The following is a 17,434-nucleotide window of genomic DNA, read 5'->3' on the forward strand; positions in this document are numbered from 1 at the left end:
CTCCTCCTCCTCCTCCACCTCCTCCTCCTCCTTCTCCAGGCTCCCGGCGCTTCCCGGCCCAGGCTCCGCGCCGCCGACTGCGCCCGATCTAGGCAGCCGGCCGCCCCGCCCCCAGCCCGGCCGCTCGCCCCGCCCCACCCCCCTCGCTCCGCCTCGCAGGGTCCCTGCCTACCCTCCCCACTCGCGGAGCCAGTGAGCTGGGGTCCGAACCTGGGATTAAGTGGGCCCGGCTCGGGAACACCCCAGACCCCATACAGGCGGAAACCCCAACGCAGACCCCAGCAAACCTCCATTCTAAGTTGCTGAGAGGTTTCTGACTGCACACCACACAAAGGCACAAAAGCAAGAGTTTCATGGATGCCAGGTGGGCATGGTGGCACCCGCCTGTCATTCCAGCATTGGGAAGGCTGAGGCAGGAGAATTTCCACAGGTTGAGGCAAATCTGAGTTCAAGGCCAGCCTGAACTATTCTCGAGACCCTGTCTCTAAAACCCCACTCCAAAAGAGATAGAGAGCACTCAGGTGGAGACCCTAAAATCAGAAACAAACCTCAGACGCAGGCCTAGCCAGCCTGTGAGCAGCCTCAGATCTGCAGATGCATGGGAGCTCAAGGATGTGCACACCTTCCTGTTCTCAGCCCTTCAGGACAGCAGCCCATTTCTTCACAATCCCGAGTGGATCTCAGAGGTCTGCTGCAGCCCCCTACACACACACACACACACACACACACACACACACACACACCCCGGGTCTCTGCACAGCTTAGCCAGTTAGTCCCCCTTGCTCCTTCTAATCAACAGCTTTTTCAAAAATCTACCTTCCGGGTCCAGGGAGATGGCTCAGTGGAATAAGCGCTTCCCGGGCAACAAGCGCAAGGGCCTGAGTTCAATCCCTGGTTCTGCAAAAAAAAAAAAAAAAAAATCTACCTTCCTATGGAGGCCCATGTTGGGGGGGGGGTAATATAAATCTCTTACTTTGTTAGGGACCAGGCCCACGTAGCCATGGCTGTCTCAATAGTGAGAATGAAAAGACTAAGAGGTCCCAAGCCCACCCTGGGGAGAGGGGTGGGGGTGAAGCAGACACTCATGGCACTGGGGTTAGAGCTGGCCAGCAGAGTGAAAGAATCCAGAAAGGGGCTGGGAGAGGGCTGTCTGGCAAGATTTCTTTTTATTTATTTATTTATTTATTTATTTATATTTGTGTGTGTGTGTGTGTGTGTGTGTGTGTGTGTGGCCAGCTCAGCCCACCAGGGGGCGGGGCTGGCTGGCATGTGGTGCTGGGGGATTGAACCGCGGTGCTTTAGACCACTGAGCCATCTCACCAGCCCATGGCAAGATTTCTTGGTGTGTTGATTCCTGTGTATAACAAGCAGGGGTAAGCACAAACTCTGACCTGCAGAAGATATACCTTGCTTCCCTCAGGAGAGCTTCTTTGAGGAGAATGCAGGCACTATGACTCAAAAAGATGAGCTGGAGTTAGGCCCCGTCCTGTCATCCAGCACTCAGGAGGCTGAGGCAGGTGGAACATTGAGAGTTAGAGGCCAGCCTGGGCTATACCATGAGTTCAAGGCCAGCCTGCACTAGAGCATGAGACTCTGTCTTTAGATAAATAAACAAATGGATTAACTGGAACAGAGGGGCCAACATACCTGCTGGAGGAGACAAAAAGGGGAGGAGACTGGGCAGGCCCGAGTCAGAAGGAAAGCAGCGGCCAAGCTGCCCCATGGTAAATGGCTTGTTGACTAGGCTGAATGTGAGGATCCTGAGGATCAACCCCCCAAGGTAACCAGATGCTAAGGCTGAGCCTGGGAGGGAGAATGTCCCAGCACACCAGAAATCTTGGGGCAATTTTTAAACTTGTTTTAAAATTACTATAAACAGAAAATTGCAGAATAAAACAAATGTTTTCCATAAGCCCTTTGTCCAGTTTCACTAGCCAATGACATTTTGACTCACTTGTCACATGATTTATTTTCTGTTCTTTTCTTTCCTTCCTTCTTTTTTTTTTTTTTTTTTTTTTTTTTTTTTTTTTTTGAGACAGTCTCACTAAGTCACTCTAACTCACTCTTGGGATCCTCCTACCTCAGTTTCCCACAGTACTAGGATTATAGGTATGTAACCACCATGCCCAGTTTGTCTTACAATTCCCTGTCTCCGTCTCTGCCTCTGTGTCTGTCTCTCTGTGTATAGATATATTGGAGGTTGCAGGAGGGGGCACTCAATTGTTTTGTTTTGAGGCAGAATCTTGAACTCTGGTAGCCCAGGCTGGCCTTGAATTTGTGGTGATTCCCCTGCCTCGGCCTCCTGAGTGCTGAGATAACACACATGTGTCATCTCACATACCACACCTGCCTGGTTCATCTGAGGGTGAGCATGGTGTTCCTTTGTTCCCAGTTACTCCTCAGCATGCCTTCTGAGATCAGCTTGTCCTTCCACACAAATGTACTCTCCTTAGCACCCTCAGCCCACATTGTCTGTGTCACTGCCCCTTCCCACTGTGTCTCTTTGCCAATCCACATTTAACCCTCAGATCACCAGCTATACCTAACTGTCACATCCCCTGGTCTCCTTCAACCTGAACTAGTTCCTCTTGCTTTGGTGACTTGAACATTTTTGGAGAGGTAGCATCATTTCTTCCTAAGAATGTTAGCCAGTTTCTCTTTCTTTCTTTCTTTCTTTCTTCCTTTCTTTCTTTCTTTCTTTCTTTCTTTCTTTCTTTCAGTACCAGGGATTGAACATTAGCCAGTTTCTTGTGACTATTCTTTTTTTTTTTTTTTTTTTTTTTCGGAACCGGGGATTGAACTCAGGTCCTTGCACTTGCCAGGCAAGCCCTTATTCCACTGAGCTATCTCCCTGGCCCCTGCGACTAAGTTTAGATGAAACATCTTTGAGATAGAGTCCCAACCCCCATCCCTTTTATAGCTAGCCAGGCTGGCCTCAAACTTATGATCCTCCTGCCTCAGTCTCCTGATGCTAGGATTACAGGTGTACACCACAGTGGCATTCAGTTTATTCTCTTCTTCTATAATGAATGGTTATCTGGTAGGGAGACATGCTGAGACTGTGTGAACACCATGGTGCCCATTAAACTTTGTTTCCATTTCTTTTTTTTTTTAAGAGGAAAAATAACAAAAACAAATAACAAAAACAAAGCAACATGAGACAATAAAAATGGTACAAAATTTCAAAATAAGAATAGAAAATTAGCAATGGTTGTTATGTCACACATTGTTAGCATCAATTTTTTTGCTCAGATGTTGTTTCTGGTTTTGTACTTTGGATTAAACCCCAGGGTGTTTCACCACTGAACTACATCCCCAGCCCTTTCTATCTTTTGAGATAGTCTTGGTAAGTCAGCAGCTTGACAGGACTGAGTTCACACTTGCAGGCCTCCTTCCTCATCCCCTCAGAATACTGGAATTTCAGCCTTGTGCCACTGTACTTGGTTTATTTACCATCTTAAAGTGTGCAATTCAGTGAGTACACTCACAGAGCTATGCAATCATGACCTGTATTCGGTCCTAGGATATTTCCATTCCCCCAGAAGGAGCCCCAGTCCCACTAGCAGTCATCCCTCACTTATTTGCCTTTCCCAGCCTCTGGCATCCATTAATCTGTTTTCTGTGTCTATGGATTTGCTCGGGTGAGACATTTGCTATGAGTGAAATGGTACAAGGTGTGGCCATTTGTGTCTGGCCTTGTGAGAGTCACGGTCCACACGGTTGCAGGAATCAATTCCTTGTTTTTTGGGAAAGAGTCTTGCAATGTAGCCCAGGTTGGATTCAAGCTTGCAATTTCCTGTCTCAGCTTCTTTTGAGTGTTGGGATTACAGTTAAAGGGCACCATGCCCAGCTACTCCATTCCTCTGTGTGTGTGTGTGTGTGTGTGTGTGTGTGTGTGTGTGTGTGTGATGCTGTGCATTGAAGCCAGGCCCTCTGCCTTGCCAGACAAATGCTCTGTCACTGAGCCACACCACTGACCCAAGAGCTGAGGTTTTGTTTGTTTGCTTGCTTGTGTGTTTGGTCTTTGTCCTTTGAGACAAGCTCTCTCTATGTAGTTCAGGCTGGTCTTGGACTCACTATGCAGCCCCAGGGCTGATCTCAAATTCAGGGTCACCTCCCATCTCAATCTCCTCCCAAACGCTGGGGTCACAGGTGTGCACCATCGCCCTGGCAAGAACTGGGACTTGAACCTGGTTTTGAGTGATTCCAGGCCAAAAGGTGGAGAAGAGGGGTAAACTTGGACAGAGACAAAGACCAAAAATGTTGCAGAAGACGGACACTCGCTGGTTCATCTGTGCTGAGTCAGCTGGCCCACGGGGCAGGTGTAGCTCAAGCCCATCCTCAAGAGGAAAGCCAAGTCCCCGTGCCACGCAGCTGGCCTTTAGGCCCCTCGGGCCACTCCTGACTCTCTCCAGCCCCCTTAGGAGACCCTGTCCACTCTGCGTCAGACTCCATCTATACAGCAGCTCTACTCTCGCATGGCCATTGCCTGGGCTCTTTCCTCCGTTTGTGATGGAAGGGCTCAGTCTTCCCCCCTAAGCAGAAAGCAGCAGCAAACATGATCTCTTCAAATATGTACTTTCACACCAAAAATAATAATAATAATAATAATAATAATAATAATAATAATAATAATAATTAAAGCCTATCACCACCAAAATGCACTTTTAGGTCACTTGTGGTGCGTGCATTTGTTCTCCCAGCCACTCAGGAGGCTGCAGCACAAGGACTACAAATTTGAGGCCAGCCTCGCAACTTAGTTGACTTTGGGAGAGACCCTGACTCAGAATAAAAACTTCAGTTTTTTTCTTAAATTTTAATCTTCTTGTTTACAAGATCTTGCTATGTCAGGCTGGCCTTGAACTCACTATTCACTATATGGTCTAGGCTGGCCTCAGAACTCTCGATGTTTCTCCTGTCTCGGCCTCCCTAGTGGTGGGATTATAGATATGTGCTACCACACCTGGTCCTAGAATAAAAATTTAGCTGGGGATGTAGCTTAGGGCTGCAGAAATAAATAATAAATAATAACATTTTGTAATTAAAAAAATAGGGCTGGGGATGCAGCTCAGTGGCAGGACATGTGCCTAGCAGTGGCACATCCTGGATTCCATCCATACTAACACACACACGCACGCACACACACACACACACACACACACACTCTGGCTGTAGGAACTGCCCTGTTCCTTCCCACATTGGCCATCCTGGGACTTTTCCTCACAGACCCATGTTCCCCACTCCTGTAACTGGCGTCCTCCAGTGCATTGAAGGGCCCACCCCAGGGAGCCCTTCTCTCAGGACAAGTCCTTCTGTGTCTCTGAGGTCTCCCAGAGCCCCTTCTCCCTGGCTCAACCCTGTTCATCACAAGTGCCTTGGGGACCAGGCAGAAGATGAAGGCTCTAGCACCTCAGCCTGGAGTGGACACAGAGGGGGTGACATGTCAGGGCCTGGTAACTCAGGGAGTGACTTGGAGCCAGACGCAGCAGCCAGAAAGACTGCTGTAAGGAATCCACACCACTCTCCTCACTATCATTCCAGGGGCTACAGAGGGCTTTGTAGATCCAGGGGGAAGACCAGCTCCTCCCCTGAGCCTTCTGGCCTTCCCTCCACAGTGGATAGCCATGCTGAGCTCCTGTCACAAGAAGCAACCAAAAACGCAGGCACACATGTTACTAGGTGGGAATTTCTGCCTCTGATTCCGCTGGTTTAATGCAGTGCCTGCTGGTAACGGTGGAATCAGGCTGAGGACAGCATGGGGTCCTGTGTGGCACCAGGATCCTGCTGCTGTCCCCCACTGCAGTGGAAGGGCTGGCTGAGGAGGGTGCAGAGAGTATGAGAGTCGCCCTGGCCATTCCCACGGCTCTGCCGCAGGCTGCTCCGTTCCCAGTGCGCTGGGGATGGGCTCGCGCCCCCTCCCTGGCCCCTGCTGGCTGCCTTGGCTAAGGACTGCATTTCTCCTGAATGAGCTCAGTCCCCGGGGACGCTAGACCTGGGGCCGGGCCAAGACGCAGCTGCCGGCACGCTGACCGGGAACCTGAGAACGTGCCCTCAGCCTCTCCTCTGGGACCGCAGGCCCGCCCTCTACGCAGAAGCCAGGCCAGGTCTGCACGCCCAGGCAGCGGGGTGTGGGAGCCTAGTGGATCCAGCAGAGTGAAGGCTGCCCGTGCACACATGCAGTGGCTGGACCCCGGGCCAGGGGACCAAGTTAGATCCACTAGATACTGCTTCCTTCTGTATGACCCGCTGATATGAGAACCTTCCGCGGAGTGGCACAACCTCTCTTCACCTCCACAGTTTCGCTTCGCTTCCCTTCTTCTCCAAGTTGGCAGTTCTTTCTTTTCTTTTTCTAATGTATTTAGTACAGGGTCTACGGGGTCTCACTATGCAGATCAAACTCGCAGTAATCCTCCTGTTTTCAGCCTCCCAAGTGCTGGAATTACAGGTGTGCGCCACCTTGCCCAGTCTCAATAGCAGTCTCAGCGCACCCTGGAGGCGGCCAGCACTGCACCGTTGGGGATGGAACCCCAGTCACTGTGCTCTGCCTAAGCAGGCGCTTTAGTCGGCTGAGCTATCCAACAGGCCCTAGGAGCCCCATTCTTATACAATAAAAGCTTAAAAAAAAAAAAAAAAAACTTGGCAGCTTAGATTGATTCTCCAGCTTGCCTCACCTTCATTAAGTCATTCAACCAACATTTATTGACTACGTACTTGCTAGCAGGCCTGGTTGTAAAGAGAGGTGACCCAAAAAACAAGGCAAAGATGGAAGAGCTACACAGATAGATGAAGTTTGACTGGGGGAGAAGGAGAGATTTCAGCCTGGGAGTTTGAGAGGGAACCTTAGAGCCAAGACCTAAAGGAAGAGGAAAAGGCTGGGAGACAGGTCAGTGGTAGAGCACTTGCCTAGCGTGTGCATAATCCCACCACAGGGGGGCTGCGGCACAAAGGTTGTAAATTCAAATCCCATCTGGGCAACTTGGCAAAACCTTGTCTCCCAATAAAAAATAGAATGTAAAAGAGGGCTGTGGATGTAGCTCAGTGATAAGCCCTCACTTCAACCCTCAGTGTGTTGAGAGAAAGAAAGGAAACGAGGAAAGAGTTGGAACTGCACACAGCTGAGGGGCACTGTTCTCTTGCTCTGAAAGATCTGCTTTCTCATCTCCCAGGGAGCCATCCTGAAACTTTGCCTCCTTTAGCTGGTATTCAGCTCCTTCACCCAACCCTACCTGGCCCTACTCTAGACTGAAAGCTCTGTGGACATATGTTGTGCTCAGTGCTGAGTCCCAGTGTCTAGCACAGAACCAGGTGAGAGGCGGTGAAGTAATTTTTTTTTTTTTTTCTGTGCTCAGGATAAAATCCCAGTCTTCACTCATGATAGACAGTGGTTGTGCCACCCAAATACTTCTCAGCCTTAACCGCTGTCAAATGAACGAATCAGGAGCCAGAGCCCCATATGTCACCTCTCCCCACTCTGCATACCCCATTCCCACTCCATTCTTCCCTTCTCTGCTCCACTCTGTGGCCCTCAGACATGTTCCCATCCTCTGGATTCCAGGTGAATTTGACCAGTAGGAGAAGATGAAGCTGGAGTAAAGTGAGATAGAGATATTAATCCTCTTCGGTCCCCTCCTACAAGCTCACTCTGGCTGCCTGTGTCCCTTGACTGAAGATCCTGTCTCTACCATCCCTCCTCCCAGCTCTGCAGATTCTCTTCCTTCCTCTTGCTTCCTAGGGGTGGCCAGACATGGCAATGCATGCATGCTTCCTGGTGTCTCAAGAGTCTAGGTTGGTTATCCCCAACTCTGTCCCCATGCCTGCAACTGGATGGGGACAGCCCCTATAGCAATCCTGCCTCAAATTCCCACTTGAATGTGTCAGTTGTTGCCCCAGCTGGGGTTCCCATTATGCCCTCTTCACCCATGCTTAACCTACTCTGAGCACCCAATACCTCAGGTGCTAGGCTACCCCTCCTAGCTTCTCCTTTCACGATGTGGGAGAATTTAGCTCTCCTAGATCCTCAGGGATCAATGCTCCTGCATGGCTCAGCCCTCACCCTGGATCTCAAGCTGTTCTGAAACTGCGGACTCTGCCTGTGCTCCTGGAAACTTCCGCCCTTCACAGCTGGGAGGCCACTGGCCGGGTGTGTATCCTACTTCTGGGGTTTCTCTCTTCCGCCTGCCTTTCCATGTTGGGGGCCTCAGTGCTCTATCTCCAGTGAGTCTTACTTTCCACTTGGTCAAGGACAGACTCCACACTGTCTCCCAGCTTCTGTGTCTCATTCCCTGCCACACACAGATGCATGCTGGGCCATTTCTGTCTTCACTCCAGATGTTTCTAGATCTCCTCTCCCAAGGGTCCAGATTTCTCGGTGAACATGCCCCAGTCTTCCCTCTGTGCCTTCCCTGTGCCCCTGCTCCTGCCTCGGTGCCTGGACTGGATCCTCATTTTCTACCGTCTGGATCACACCTACTGTTCCTCCTCTCCATAGCCTGTTTCCCCCCCCCCTGGTCTGGCTCCTTCACTGACCCCCACACAGCATCCCAGACACAGCTTTGTCCCAGGCCCTCCCTGACTGGCATTTGCTGGCCATCTTCCTGTCCCACATTTTTCTTTTCTCATGGAAATGACAGATCACTTGTGTGGGAGGCTTCCTCAGGTTGTAGCCCCCTCTTTTTTTTTAGTTTAACTCCAAGACCACCTCCCCGACAGCCTCCTATCCCTCTTGTAAGATGCACAGCAGTCCAGTGGCCACCCAGCCGTGAAGCGGGGGAAGCAGACAGGAGCACAGGCAGAGTCCGTGTTTTCAGAACCACCTGAGATCCAGGGTGAAGAATGAGCCCTGCAGGAGCACTGATCCCTTAGGATCTAGTTCACTGTAGCCTGACCACACCCAGCTGGCAGTGTCTCTTTCTGGCTGGTGTCCGCTGCTCTCCTTTAGTGCGGAGGGTTAGCGGTGTACAGCAGGTAGCGCGAACGGATGAGTGTATGAGTGGATGAATGCATGAATCAATGAATGGGCGAATGATGCAAGTCTGAATGAATAGGTGAGTGTGTGAATAATCAATGGATGTCTATGAATGAGTGAGTGAGTGAATGAATAAATGAGTGAATGACGAGTGATAATAGGGTCTGGAGACTGGGGCTTAAAAGAAAGGGGCAAGTCCGAGCCAGGGAGGAGTCCTAGCCATAGCTCTGGAGTGACCCACTCCCGCCCAAAGAGATGCGCAAGCCTAGCCTTGATGCCAGAAGAAAGACGCTCTCTGATTGGCTCAGGCTGGAAGAAGCGAGCCTGGGTCATGATGTGAGTTTCTATTGGCCTACTCCCCAGAACTCTGTCCAACCAACGCGATCGTTTCCTCCAAGACCCCGCCTTCCTCCCACCCGCAACCTGAAAGGCGGAAGACAGCGCCTTGTGGTTACCCTGACAACCGTCCGCGGACCCCAGTAGTCCAGGCAACTGTCCGAGACTTCCCGACAGCCTTTGCATGGGCCCCTCCAGTCACCCAGACAACTGCTACCCGTTCCTGTCAACCACCAACTCGTCCCCCGTCACCTTAGCAACCATCGCTAGATCCTCCACCTCCTGGACGCCGTCCTCATCCAGCCCACAGGCTTCCTCTCTCCAGACCTCCACCCAGGGCTCCAGGCCCGAGGGCCCACATCCCCCGCCTCGTGACCCAGAGCGCGGCGACTTTGCTCCCACCCTGCGGGGTGGAGGGTTGGGGGTGGGTAGTTAGGTCAAGTCCTGGGGGTTCCTGCTCTGGCGACGCTGAGGGACTGCGCTGTGCTGAGAGGGCCCCTTGCTTGTCTCCCCTCTTACACTTTTGCATGGGACTGTGCAGCAGCCACAGGGAGCTCTTCAAAATGCAGGCCATGTCCCTCTCCTGCTGAAAACCTCCTGTGGCTCTTTGAGAGTCAAATCCCAACTCCTGGCAGTCCCTGGCAGTGTTAGCAGCCACTGGCCTCCACGCTGTTATTCCAGTAGCCTGAGTTCCTTCCCACCTTGGACAAGAGCACCCCACCACTGCCACCATCAGGGCCCCACTGGGGATCCTCTGAACTCTGTCACTTGAATAGCCCTCTCTCTCCCCCTCTCCTCTGGGAACCCCAGAGCTCCAAAAGTGCCACTGGGGCGCCAGTCCTGGGAACCGTGGTACCCATGGTAAGAGAAAGCAGGGGAACAGGGGAGGGCAATACAGATTGCGGGGCAGACCCAACCCCAAATAAACTTTCTAGGGAGGGGGGTACTATTGACTCAATCTTCATTTATTTGCTTAGAGAAAGGATTTTGTTAGCAAGCCCCCTGTCTGGACTGGAACTTGGGATCCTCCTGCCACAGTCTCCCGTGCTGAGTTTATAGGCATGCACCACCACACCCATTAACAGGATGTAGGGGGTTTTTGTTGTTGTTGTTGTTTTCTCGGAACCAGAGATTGGACTCAGGCCCTTGTGCTTGCCAGGCAAGCACTTATTCTATTGAGCCATCTCCCCGGCCCCAGGATGTAGTTTTTAGGTCTTCTGAGTTTTCAGCTTGCAGGTGCTGACACCGTCCCAAAAGACTGCGCAAGGGTCAGGGGGAGAGAAGTCAATGCCATGACCAGCCTGGGACTGACTGTGTGGTCCACCTTCCACCTGGAAAACTTTATTTGGATTTCCAGAAACTTGGGCTGATTTTTATTTTTATTTTATTTTATTTTTTTGTGGAACTGGAGATTGAACTCAGGCCCTTGCGCTTTCCAGGGAAGTGCTTATTCCACTGAGCCATCTCCCCAGCCCCCAGGCAAGCCTTTAAATAATATAGTCCACCTTGGCCTTGAACTCACACTGCCTCTCCTGTCCCAGCCTCCTGAGTGCTGGAAAGACAGATGGGAGCCATCACACCCAGATTAATGGAACTTTCTTCACTGATGTGTCCGATAAGCACTTGACATACAGTCAGAGTGACTGAGCATTGCATTTTTTTCATTGGATTTCATTTGGAGGAATTCACATGTAAGTGGAAGTACTCACATGTGGCGAACACTGCTGTATTGGATTTAGTAATGAAGACCTAAGACCTGGCCTCAAGACAGAGAAGCCAGAGACAAGAAGATCAGAGTTTATGGTTCGCGCAGCCTCAGGAGGCCAACTGCGGCAGGGACAGGTAAGACGCTCAGCCTAAGCATGTGGCTCCACGAAGGAGCAGCACAGCCAGTTCTTTGGTCCGAGTGCACGCACACACGCAGCCATGCATGGGTGTGAGCACAGGGGCTGTGGTGCCTCACTCACTTCTGTGTGAGCCAGGTGTCCACCCCACGCGTGTTCAGATGGCAGATGTGTTCTCCTGAGTGTCTGTGTACCTACATACAGGGGGTAGGCAGGTGAGCAAGGGCCGCTAGTCCAGCAGGTCTTTCAAAAAGGCCCACATGTACTGGTGCATCTCTCGGGGGTGGCTCTGGGGGATGTAGTGTCCTGCATCTGGCAGGATGTGAGTCTCCAGCCGGCCCGGCACAAAGCGGCTCTCAATGGCCCTCACCAACCCCACCTGGAAGTAGGGGTCTTTCTCTCCCCACAGCAGCAATGTAGGCACAGCCAGCTCCTGGGGCTCCAGGGGGATGTTCCTGTGATGGAAGCAAACAATCAGACAGATGGGTGAACGATGACCACCCGTAATCCCAGCCTCTGGAACTTTCCTGAGCTTCTACCCTGGGTCTGATCTCACCTGAAGATGTTTCGGTAGTAGTTGATGGGCCCAGTGAGGCCACCAGGCTGAGAGAAGCCATGAAGAAAGGCCTCGAGTTCACATGGGGCCAGGTGTGGGATGCCCGTCTTGCGACCAGTGAGGGAGCTCTTCAGGATCTGGGTATGCAGCAGAAATCTTGCTGTGGGGTCCTGATTGCCAAGTCCAACCCACTCCCCCCCACTCCACACCTTCACTCCCTGGCACCTGAAAGTCAGACATGGAGAGCAACCTCTCTGGCAGCCTGGGAAGCTGGAACAGGAACATGTAGTTCACTTTGAAGAATTGGCCGATGTGACGAATACAGTAGTCTGGGAGGAAGTGGAGGGGAGGCAGATGTGTGGCCTAGGTGGGGAGGGTTGACCCCACATCCCCACACAGACCCAGTCAAGCACACAGGCCTCAGGAAACAATGAAAACATGGCTGTCAGTGAAGACACCGACGGCCCCTCCTAGCTCAGGCCCCAGTACCCTTCCCTGCCAATGGGGCCACATCCCTCTGCAGCTCTGGGGTACTGTCCCTGTCCAGGTACTTCCTTGCTTCATTCAACAACACTTACTGAGCACCTACTGTGTTTCAGGTCCTGCTAGACCCAGGAGACACAGTAGCAAACAAAACAGAAAAACTCTCTGCCATCAGAGAGCTGGCAGTCTAGAGGAGATAGACAGGAAACAACAGAAAGAAGGGAGGGAGAGGGAGGGAGAGAGGGAGAGAATGAACACAGTTCTGACTACAGTCAGTGCTGGGATTTAAAATCAGGTGAGCTGCGGTTCAGTGGTAGAACACTTGCTTAGCAGGTGCAGATCCCAGGGTTCCATCCCAAGCACAGCAAAACCAATCAATCAAAATGAAATCAAGTGAAACAGGTTGGAGATATGTGCTTAGCTTGCAGGAGGACCTGGGTCTTATCCCTAATACCAAAACCAAAACAAGACACACACACACAAACACACAGAAAACTCCTAATCCCAAAACCCCTTTGTGGGTTACTATATTCAGTTACAGGTTGGGCACTCCTAATCCCAAAACCCCTTTGTGGGTTACTATATTGGTTACAGGTTGGGCACCCTCCATCTAAAAATCTTAAATCTGAAACACTATGTAATCTGAATTTTTGTTTTGTTTTGTTTGTCATTTGAGACAGGTTCTCACTATGCAATTCAGGTTGGCCTTGAGCTCACTTTGTAGCCCAGACTGGTTTCAAATTGACAATGATTCTCCTGCTTCAGCCTCCCAAGTGCTGGGATTGCAGGCGTGCACCACTGTACCTGGCCTTTTTCAACTTTTATTTGAGACAGGGTTTCACTATGTAGCTCAGCCTGGCCTTGAACACATTATGTAGCCCAGACTGCCCTTGAACTCATGACTATCCTCCTGCCTCAGTCTCTCAAGTACAGGATTACAGGGATGCACCACCATGCCCAGATTTAAAACTCTAAAATGTTTGAGTATTGACATGATTCTACAAGTGGAAAATTCCTTACCTGACCTCGGATGGCTCAGTGTATAAGTACAAACTTTTTTTTTTTTTTAATTTTAGTAAGGGTCTACAGGGTCTATAGGGTCTCATTACATAGATTGGACTTGTAGTGATCCACCTGTGTTCAGCCTCCCATGAGCTGGGATTACAGGTACATGCCACCACGCTCAGTCTCAATTGCTATCTCAGCACACTCTGGGAGCAGGACCAGGATGGCAAGCCTGGGATGGAACCCTGGCCGCTGTATCTGCCTAAGCAGGTGCTTTAATCCACTGAGCTATTTGTCTGGCCTAAGTATAAACATTTTCTACACACAGAATTATCAAAAATACCCTATAGGGGCTGGGAGATAGTTCAGTGGCATAAGCTCCTGCCTGGCAAGTGCAAGGTCCTGAGTTTGATCACCCATACCGAAAAAAAAATTAATATATATATATATATATATATATATACTTTCAGGTTAATTATTTCATGTTGGTTTCATGCCCCATCAGCAAGATATCTCATTATGTGTGTGCAAATATTCCAAATCTGAAATCTGAAACACTTCTAGTCCTAAACAGGTGTGGGAGTGTGTGCCTTCTGTGTATGCCCACAGCACATGAGCTGGGGATCTAGTCCCAGGTCTTGAGGATATTCCACAAGTGTCCTATCACTGAGCCACACTCACCATCTTGGTCCCAAGCATTTTGGATAAAGGATACTCAGCTTGTCCCAGCGTGTGGGTTACTTCTTAGTGCACTCTCATTGTCTTTATTTACTTATTGCAGTATTGGGGATTGAACCCAGGGAGCATTGACCTACATCCTTAGCAATTTTAACACTTAAATTTTGAGACAAGATCTTGCCAAGTTGCCTAGGCTGGCCTGAAACTCTTGATCCTACCTCAGTCATCCCTAATAGCTGAGATTACAAGTGAATGTCACCACTCATAGCTCTGTCATTGATTTTTGATTTTTTTTTTTTTTTTTTGTGGTACTGAGGATTGAACTCAGGACCTCTATTGAGCTATCTCCCCAGCCCTGTCATTGAGTCATTGATTTTAGATTGAGGAGCGTCATAGGGAAGGGATGCCCTGGTATATGAACAGGAGAACAGAGAGGTAAGAACACACCTTGGAATACCGACGTGGGGGGAGCACTGACCACTACCATCCGCTCAACAAGAGATGGAAAATAGATGGAGAAATTCCAGGCGAGCACAGCGCCCCAATCATGGGCCACAAGGATACACTTGGAGTAACCTAGTGGATGGATATGCTGGTGTAAGACATGGGAGAGGCAAGATCAGGGAGGTGGTTCCCAGTGAGGCATAGGCATAAGGAGATGCATGTGTACCCCCTGGATGGGGGCTTGTCCCCACCCAGGCCCAGGATGATATCCTGGATGTCAGCCATCAGCAGATCAGTTGTGTAGCAGTCCACATCCTTTGGAGCTGCTGAAGGGATATAGCCACGCAGGTTCACAGCCACAACATGGAAGTGGCTCTGGAACTCTCGAAGCTGGTAGCGCCAGGAAAACCTGCCAGGTGGGAGGTGGGAAGGGATGTAGAGGGAGGTTGACTCAGGGTGCCTAGGCTGTATCTCCACCCTATGCTTAGCAGGGATCTTTGGTGACACCACCTTCCAGCTCTGGTCTTTCTGGAAGGGAGGATGGGAGAATCCCAGACAGACGAAGAGGCCAGCTGCACCCCAGATCCAGGACAGGTTCAATCCCAGTAGTGATTTAGGGCCATCCCTCTCAGGGCCTACATATAAATCTTTGGCATCTTGGAGTAGTCCCTGCCCACTTCTGAACCATCTGGATGCTAGATTCTCTGCACCCCAAAGTCTACTCAGCCCTCTTCTGATCTACTGGGTGCCCTCATAATCCGGCTCCACCTCCCCCACCCCTTATACTCCAGGCCCAGACATACCAGTTCTGAGGGAAGCCGTGGAGAAACAGCATGAGGGGCCCATTGCCACGACCAGCAGAGACCAAGTGCAGGTGCAGGCCTGAGCTCTAAAGGAGTGCATCATTTAAGGCCTGGGAACTCTTCGGTCCTGGGCTCCAGCTCTCAGGCCTCTGTGCCCACCTGGGTTTGGATTTAACCATCCCGGCTTCGCTCACCCAGCCCCGACCTCTGGAAACTCCCCGCAGCTCACCTTGAGGTTCAGGAAGCCGTGCTCACCCAGTGTGGGGTCTACCAGGCAGGCAGGAGCCGCGTACCGGGGACGCCCCAAGCAGCCACGCCGGGGTCTGCATAGCACGTGCGTGAGCGCAATGCAACCGTAGACAGCGGCAGCCAGTAGTGCCGCCGAGTACACCAAGATCCACATAAAGAAGCGCAGCAGCCTCAGCGAGACACGCGACGGCGCCAGCAGCGCAGTCACCACCAGCTCCGGCATGTCGCCGCGCTCCGGGACTGTGACAGCGCTGTCGGCCGAAGACTGAGCTGGGTACGCTGGCAGCAGAGGCGAAGAGGGATCAGGCCCTGGGAACCCACTGCCTTTGGCTTGGGACCCCTTCGTGAAGTGAGCGCTGACGGGACGTGCTGCAGGAGCGGAGAAGGACGGCCCAGACAGATACTGCTGCTGCTCCATGACCCACAGTGCCAGGTAAATACCTGGGCACGACGCTACCTGAAGAGTGAGGGGCGGAGCCCGGGAGGGCCCAGCTTCTGTGGTTGGGGAGGAACTCTGGGGACCAAAGGAGCCAGTGGACTAGGCTGGCAAAGGCCTTAGTGGGCGGAGCTTAAAACCAGGCGGGTGCCTGGGAGGACTCCTGCAGCAGGTGGGGAGGGACCTCTGAAGAAGGAGGTGGAGGGCTGGTGAGGTGGCTCAGTGGTCTAAAGCACCTACTTAGAACAAGCTTAGCAAAGCACAGGGACCGCGGTTCAATCCCCCAGCACCACATGCCAGCCAGCCCCGCCCCCTGGTGGGCTGAGCTGGCCACACACACACACACGTAAATAAATAAGTTTTTTAAAAAAGAAGGAGGTGGAGAACTCGGCCAAACCGAGAGGAGGGACACCGTGTGAAATGAGAAGAGAGTTGAGCGAAGGGGCGAGGCGGACACCTTGGGAGTGAGACCTAAGGGAGGGGAAGGTGAGACCCACTTGGCTCTCCAGCAGTATAAGGGTAGAGGCGTGACTTGTACAGCTGGGAGGGGAGGGCTGGAGCGGAGAGCTGGGGCCTGCCATTGGGCGGCTAAGCATTGAGGCTGGCCCAATGAATTGAACATTTGTCTGGGATTGGGGCAGTGGAGGTGGGGACGGAGCTGATGCACGCAGCGGGTCGGATTGGCCCAAAAGCGGAAGAGATCCGGGACGCTGCGGCTGGGAAGGACAAGGAGGTATAATCAGTCCCAGTGGCCCGAGGGCGGTTCGGGTGCCCCAGTTCACCCCTCGCATCGCCTGCTTCCTGCCCTGGAGTACAAGACCCACCCTGACCTGGCTGCAAGAGACCCAGCAGCACATTTATCCAGCTCTGATCCCAACGGCTGGTCCAAAGGCCACGGTCCCACGCCGTCCTCCCAGTGACCCCCATGGCTGTGATTGGACAGCGGCAGCCATAGATGTCCAAGCGACCAGTCCTGGCCCCGATGCCAACTGGCCAGTGTGGCCCGGCTTGCTGATGGTGGCTGAGGCAGAGACCCGGATTCCTAGAGGGTACGTCTGGCTTCGATGCTTGCTGGAAGAAGGCTGGGTCAATTGAGTAATTGCGTCTGACAAAAAGGAGTCAAGTCTGGGCAGGGCAGGGCAAAATAAGAGTATAATGGGGCACTGGCCTACAACCCCATTCACGCAAGAAGCTAATTTTTTCTGTTCTGCAACCTTCTTCCGGGATCCGTGTCCCTCTTAGGGATATGCAAGGTAGGAAGTATCGGCCACACCTTCATTACAAGAACCTAAAATTTGGGGATGAAGTCATGTGTGGAGCCATACAACTGGCTAAACAGCAATCCAGGACTGATAGAAACAGCATCTGGTACCACCCCCATCCCCCTAATTGTTTCTGGTTGATAACCCAAGTATTTCAGGTGTATTCTATATCTATTTCTTGACTAATTTGGAACTTTGTCCACTGAGTTCTGAAATTATCACCACAAATATGCCATTTCCATTTTGGTTTTGCTATTCGTTTCCTCTAACCATGATACACCCTTTTCATACCACCTATTGGCCCTTCTTCCAGTTGCCCATATACATGTTATTTGGAAACTAAGCATACTGTCCTAACTCCATATTAAGCCCA

At 51.5% G+C, this 17,434-nt stretch overlaps 1 protein-coding gene across 3 annotated transcripts; it reads right to left on the minus strand.

Annotated features, from left to right (window-relative positions):
- Positions 1-10,956: 10,956 nt before the first annotated feature.
- Positions 10,957-16,838, minus strand: Ephx3 (epoxide hydrolase 3). 3 transcript variants are annotated; one of them, XM_023716753.1, is made up of 8 exons: positions 16,655-16,838; positions 15,344-15,732; positions 15,115-15,200; positions 14,563-14,720; positions 14,315-14,443; positions 11,927-12,030; positions 11,702-11,838; positions 10,957-11,600 (listed from the first exon to the last, which is right to left on the minus strand). In XM_023716753.1, exons 2-8 carry the CDS (start codon positions 15,584-15,586, stop codon positions 11,375-11,377), a joined length of 1,083 nt encoding a protein of 360 aa, XP_023572521.1. In that variant the 5' UTR covers positions 15,587-15,732; positions 16,655-16,838; the 3' UTR covers positions 10,957-11,374. The 3 variants fall into 3 exon arrangements, with proteins under 3 accessions (XP_023572521.1, XP_023572522.1, XP_004632686.2); XM_023716754.1 differs by lacking the exon at positions 16,655-16,838 and adding an exon at positions 15,821-15,881; XM_004632629.2 differs by lacking the exon at positions 16,655-16,838 and having other exon boundaries at positions 15,344-15,901.
- Between the last annotated feature and the right edge of the window lie 596 nt (positions 16,839-17,434).

Source organism: Octodon degus, unplaced genomic scaffold, assembly GCF_000260255.1.
Source record: "Octodon degus isolate 3935 unplaced genomic scaffold, OctDeg1.0 scaffold00050, whole genome shotgun sequence".
In the NCBI taxonomy this organism is placed as follows: Eukaryota; Metazoa; Chordata; class Mammalia; order Rodentia; family Octodontidae; genus Octodon; species Octodon degus.

Excerpts from the sequence above, each read along its gene's own strand:
- Ephx3 (XM_004632629.2), bottom strand. The coding sequence starts at position 15,781 with ATGGAGCAGCAGCAGTATCTGTCTGGGCCGTCCTTCTCCGCTCCTGCA. Across the intron at positions 15,201-15,343 it reads ACGGCTTCCTGAACCTCAAG|AGCTCAGGCCTGCACCTGCA; the intron begins GTGAGCTGCGGG and ends GCACTCCTTTAG. Across the intron at positions 11,839-11,926 it reads TCTCCATGTCTGACTTTCAG|ATCCTGAAGAGCTCCCTCAC; the intron begins GTGCCAGGGAGT and ends CTGCATACCCAG.